The sequence below is a fragment of the Ischnura elegans genome, chromosome 6 (assembly GCF_921293095.1).
Source record: "Ischnura elegans chromosome 6, ioIscEleg1.1, whole genome shotgun sequence".
Lineage (NCBI taxonomy): Eukaryota > Metazoa > Arthropoda > Insecta > Odonata > Coenagrionidae > Ischnura > Ischnura elegans.
The window spans coordinates 27,056,342-27,062,859 of NC_060251.1; the positions used below are offsets into that span (position 1 = coordinate 27,056,342).

At 41.4% G+C, this 6,518-nt stretch overlaps 1 protein-coding gene across 1 annotated transcript in view; it reads right to left on the reverse strand.

The window, feature by feature from the left end:
- Positions 1-6,128, reverse strand: part of LOC124160553 (caspase-1-like) — a 63,514-nt gene extending 57,386 nt beyond the window's left edge. Inside the window, exons 1-3 of the mRNA XM_046536419.1 lie at positions 5,874-6,128; positions 5,033-5,243; positions 170-371 (exon numbers count right to left, since the gene is read on the reverse strand). Coding sequence (XP_046392375.1) covers positions 170-371; positions 5,033-5,101 — 271 coding nt within the window. The 5' untranslated portion in view covers positions 5,102-5,243; positions 5,874-6,128. The remainder of the gene's footprint in view (positions 1-169; positions 372-5,032; positions 5,244-5,873) is intronic.
- Between the last annotated feature and the right edge of the window lie 390 nt (positions 6,129-6,518).

Genomic DNA, 6,518 nt, shown 5'->3' on the forward strand with positions numbered 1-6,518 from the left:
TATTTAATATAAAGATTGAAATAGTTGTCCTTTCAAATATAAACCTCTTCATAAGCCAAGGAAAAACTCTGAAGCTTAAGTTAGCCATCTTACCAAACATTCCTCTTTAAATCATCCGAGAACGGTTTAATTTAGCCAGATTACATTTCTGAATAACTAAGGTACTCACATTCTTGTAGTATTTTCCATATTTCCTCCGTCGTCAAGTTGTGATGCACAGAAATATCGAAGCAAAGCGATTCAAAAGCTTTTTTAAGATTTTTTACGTCTTTTTCTGTTCCTTTCCTCTCATTAAGGTGGAGGAAATCAGAGTGATCCAGAATGATACATTTTCCTGGTCGGCCAGGCCTCTCATAGAAGGCTTCACTTTCCTGTAATAGAGAAAGGTTACTTTTTTCCCGATATTCATAGGAATTTGGAGCAACATATCATTACAATAAAATACAATAAATGGAAATGGTAATTTTAAAAATCTCCCATTAGGGTGCAAAAATGTAATTTTCTCCATTAATTTTGATTTCTTGCAGTGTAGAAATAGCTTAAGAACGATAGCTATCGAAAACGATAGATAAGTGGATAAAGATTAAATGAAAGCACCAACTTTAAGAACAGAATTTGATGCGGCAGTTAGAGACCTGCGGATGAATAAAGCATCTGGAATCGACGATATTCTAGCAGAGCTAATTAAAAATGCTGGAGAAAAGACGTACAGCCAGCAAGTGGCGCAGCGAGGGGAGGTTTTAGGGGATATAACCCCCCCCCCCCAGAACTCAGAGAAATGTCTAAATATAATTCATTTTACTTAATTGGGTTGACATTACTAATAGAAGGATGGTGTAAAAATTAATAAAATATCCCTCAGAAATCCGTACAACTCACAATTTTGAACCATTTATCTTAAAATTTCCGCAATTTCTCGCACCTACCGCTTATCCTGGTGGGTATACCATACCCCCCACACAACCGGTATTATTATTATTAAAGTAGTCTACCGATTAAGATAGGTTTCCATGGAGTATTCCAGAAGTGATCTGAGAGTCTCCCTTTCCTTCCAGCACTGCCTTCTTTAATTCACTGTTAGGCCTTCTATCTTTCAGTCTATCCAAAATTCCTATTCTTTTCCTTCCCCTCCCTCGTTTCCCTAACATTCTACCCTCTAACACCATTTTCAACATCCCCTCCCCGCTTAGTACTCGCTCCATCCATGCCCTCTGTCTCCTCCGTATCTCGTCTAAAAGCTGCCTCTCCTCGCCAACCATATCCAGCACTTCTTCGTTCCTTTTCCTCTTAATCCATTTCACCCTCTCCATTCTTCTCCATACCCACATCTCGAATGCCTCCAATCTTCTCTCGTCTTCTTTCCTCAGTGCCCACGTTTCCGCACTGTAGAGAGCTACACTCCAGATCAAACTCTTCACTAACCTTTTCTTTAAACTCTTACATAGCGATCCTCTGAGAAGCTCCTTCCTGTTCATGAACGCCTCCTTCGCTAATGCAATTCTCTTCCCGATGTCCTTACTACTGTATCCGTTTTCCTCTAACGTACTGCCTAAATAGTTGAATTGCTCCACCTGCTCAAGTTTTTCACCACCCACCTTTATCTTGAGTCTCACATTCCTCAGTCGTGATGATTTAAAAAAACCACATAACCTTAGTTTTCTTGTGATTAATCCTCATCCCAAACTCCTCGCAACGCTCGTATAACGCATCCACTAGAGACTGAAGCCCCCTCGCTGACTTGCTAATCAACGCCTGATCATCAGCGAATCTCACTGATTTCAACATCATTCCTCCCACTTTTATCCCAGCTTCTAACGCATCCCACGCCTCCCTTGCCATCTCTTCAGCGTACACGTTAAAGAGCTGCGGCGATAGAGGACAGCCTTGCCTCACACCTCGGCCAATGCTTGCCCACCCAGATTCTCCGTCCGCTACCCTCACTTGCTTAGTCTGGGCCATACACAGATTACGAATCTGTCGCCTATCCCTCCAATATACTCCTATTCTCTTGAGAATATCCATTGACTTTGCCCAGTTCACCCTATCAAACGCATTTTCAAAATCCACGAAACACGCATATACGTTCTGGTCTATTTCTAGGTTCCTCTCCACGAGGGACCTCATTATTGCTATTGCATCAGGAGTTGACTTCCCTCTTCTGAAACCAAACTGATCTTCATCAAAATACTCGTTTGCCCTCGCCTCCATTCGTCTGTTCAATATCCTCAGTACCACTTTCGCCGCGTGCGTTATAGGCTGAAAGTCCTATAATCTCCGCATTCTACAGCTTTCTTCTTTTTCGGAAGCGGAATTAAAACCGTCTTCACGAAATCCACCGGCCAATATCCCTTCTCATAGATCCTGCGCCCTAATTCTAAAAACCTTTTTTTACCATCCTTCCCTAGATTCTTCAGAAGCTCACACGGGATATTGTCCACGCCTTCTGCTTTCCTGACCTTCATATAATAATAATAATATAACTTTATTCCATTTACATTCAAATATATTACATTAGATAACACTTAAAAAATTATGGAATATATAGATACCCCTTATTGAATATTTATGGGGCTACCATCTTACACTTTTTGCACAGGTCTGGTGCCAACACATATGAGAAGTAAATTTATTTCTTTGCATTCAGTTATTTGTTATCTTACCGATTGCATTCATTATTATAATATGATATTTCAAATATTTACACAAGGATAACTATCTTTCTTATATAAACGCATAATTACATACATAGAATATACAATATACCTTTTATTGTAAACTTTATGCCACCTTTCTTAGTAGAAACTCTACTTCCTCATATCTAATAAGCCATTTTTTTTACAGCGGATGCAAATCCCCATCTTTTTTCCGAGTTTGCCACATTACTTGGCAACATACTAAATAATTTAGGTCCTAAGTATTTGTATGACTGTCGATAAATTTCACGGAGTGCTCTCTCTATTTCCGAATCTAATATCCCCGGCCTAAGATTATCCACCCCACCACTGCACTTTTCTCCTCCACAGTCAATCTCTCTGGTTTGTTCATCCCGTCATACAGGTCCTCCACGTATTCCTTCCATCTACTAAGTACCTCTTCTCGCTCGCTTAGCATCCTCCCATCTTTAGCCTTAATGTAAGCCATGTTTGCCTTCTTTTGCTGGCCGATAACGATTTAACTTTGCCATATAACGCGCCTACCTCTGCTTCCTTCTGAAACGTTTCCATTTCCTCACACTGTATTTTCCACCAAGCCTCCCTTGCCCTCTTAGTTTCACGTCGTAATCGATTATTCAGTTCCCTGTACACTCTTTTTCCCTGTTCTGTGTCCACGTTCTTCCACTTCCTCCTCTCCTCCATTTCCCTTATCATATTCTCCGTTATCCACGGCTTCTTTATCCTTCTACTGTCAACGTAACCAATTGACTTCTCAGCCGCTTTGACGATTCCAGTTTTAATATTATTTCATCTTTCCTCAACAGTCTTAGTACTTTCAAAACCCCGTATACTAATGTCCACTAATTCCCGATATTCTCTCCTCATACTCCCCTTCAGGGCTTCTACATTCCATTTTTTCACCTTCCTAACTTTCATAAGTCTTTTGAATGTTACGTTGCATTTCATGAGCACTAGATAGTGGTCCGAATCCGCATCCGCTGTAGGGAAGCTGCGCGAGTTTTTCACACTATTCCTGAACCTCTGTCTTACCATAATGTCGTCTATTTGATATCTCCCCACATCTCCTGGACTTTCCCATGTGTACCTTCCCCCTTTATGATGATTGAACCACGTGTTTGTGATGAATAATTTGTTTCTCCTACAAAATTCTGCTGCTTTCTCTCCCCTGTCGTTCCGTATTCCTAGATTAAAATCTCCTATTTCGTGTTCATCCCTCCCTTTCCCGATTGAGGCGTTCCAGTCCCCCATCATTAACAGATTTTTCTTACCCGGAGTATCTCTAATTATTTCCTCGTGCTGTTCATACACCTCATCTACTTCTTCCTCCCTATGATTACTAGTGGGAATGTAAACTTGGACCACCACAAGGTTGGTGGGCCGCGCCTCAATTTCTACTACATGAATCCTATCGCTTACCTGGTCTATGCCAACCACACGCTTACCCATCTTCCCGTTTAATACTAAAGCTACCCCTCGCTGACTTTCCTCCCCTCCACTATATATAACCCTTTACCCATCACTCTAATAGTCCCCGCCATCCCTCCACCTCACCTTGCATAATCCTAAGATATCTATCCTGCCTTTATCCAATTTCCCTTTTGATATTTTCTAACTTCCCCGCCCTCATCATAGTCCTCACATTCCACGTCCCTACATTTATAGCCGACTTCTTCTTCTCCATCTTCTTGGTCTTCTTTTCTACCTTCTTTATTGCTGCTGCTGCTGCTGCTGATGATGATGATGATGATGATAAGTCTCTGCAAGGATTTCGCATGTTGGCGACCCCGAGGACCTTGCCGACCTCGCTGCCGCGCCCGACACCCGCCCTTTGCGGACGGGTCCCGGGCGATGACATTCCGGGGCTCATTTGGTTGTACTCCATGTTTTCAGGGAAGAGATAGTTGGTAGGGTTTCCCACTTCCATTCCAACAGTGTTTTTCACGTGACACCATCACGTGAACTACCTTTCGTCTGGCTCCTACCCTTCGACCTATCTGGCATCGGTGGCCCTACCTGGAATAATTTTTCGAATTAATCCCGCCAGTGCAGCTCTAGGGGTCATAGGAACGCGCTAGCCTTTCCACCGCGACAAGGTTGTAGCCCAATGGAAAGGACCCCGGTATTAGTTGCACCTAAACCCCCCCACTCCCCTTAATCCTTAATTCCTAGCTGCGCCCCTGCAGCCAGCTGTACAAAATCATAAGTGAAATGTATTCAACAGGTGAGATTCCTAGGATTACGAGAGGAACATTATAATCCCAATCCCCAAAAAGAAACTAGTGAAAAGTAAGTGAAGAGGATAATTGTGAAGATTTTAAGGCGATAAGCTTGACAACACATTGGTCAAAGATACTTACAGAGATCATCTGTGGGAGAATATAATGGAGAGTGGAAAAGTACTTGGATGAGGACCAATTCGTATTCATAAAAACCAAAGGCACACGGGAGGCAAATTCGGCCCTTGGGCTGGTCTCGGAGAAGATAATGTAGAAGAACAAGCCAACGTTCGTTGCGTTCGTGGACTTACAGCAGGCAGTTGACAACGTGGATTAGATACTGCTGGGAATCCTGAAAGAAATTGGAGTTCTTTACAATGACAGGGAAATCATCCACAGTTTATACGAAAACCAAGAAGCGGTGATGAGAGACAATTATGAAATACAACATAGGACTTGATGTAGATATGATAGGATACAACTACTGAAAAAGCAAGAATTAGGAAATGAGTGAGACAAGGCTGTGCTTTGCCTCCTGTTATTTTCAACGTCCACATCGAGAAAGCCATCAATGAAATCAAAGTTAGCATACTGCGATTTTCCGATGACACAGCCGTCATAGCAGAGGCAGAGAAGGATTTGAAAAAGATTCTGGTTAATATGGGTAGGGTAATAAGCAGATATCAGGTGAAAATAAGCACAAAGGAAACCAAGGTATAAGTATTTAGCATGGGAGGAGAGCTGAAGGATAACATTAAAATAGGGAAAAGAACTGATAGAAGTGGATGAACTCTGTTATTTGGAAAGTAGTAAAACTAGCAATTGGAAAAGCAGGAAAGAAATTATCAGAAGAATAGCACAGGCGAAGAGAGATTTCTACCATAAGAAAGATCTACTTACAGTGGGAAATCTAAACATAGCAGTATCGAAACAATTTATCAGAACTTAAATTTGGAGTAAACTCCTCTTCCATGTTCCTTACCTTACAAGGGTAGATGGGCATAGAAGGGCTCACTGGGAAGAGTTGTCACTCATAGGGAATTTTAACTTGCGCCACTCCGGATAACATTTTGTGACGATTTACTTAAGTGCGTTATCGTGACAACAAGAAGAGATAAGATTAGGGATAATGCGATAAGGAAGATAGCAGGAGTCTCTTAGGTCTCAAGAACGTAAAAAAAGAAAAATGTCGCTTTGCAAGGGGCACGGAGTTGCGCAGATTAAAACTGCATTTATTTCTAAATTGGTGTGGAATTGCGCGCATGCATGAACGAAATTAGAACAGGGGCTATTTTGCCATCTAACGTCCACCCATTCTCGCATTTGTTCTAGCAATTTATCACTTTACACGACGCATTTTTGACTGCGCATTCGTTCACACGTCAGATTGTGAAAGTACTATAGTTTTCATAAGTATGTAGACACTAGGGTGCCTCGTTTTGCCACTTTTTTTAGGAGCGAATTGTAATACCCGACAAAAGTTGTGTACCCGGGTGGGTAATACAGATATGATTTTTTTTAAATCGGTTGATATCTTCTGTTCGCCATTTTGCCTTGAAATTTCGAAATTTTTATCAAAAAACGTTAAAAATGTAAATGATTTAAATTTGTATGATCTTTTTTTTTC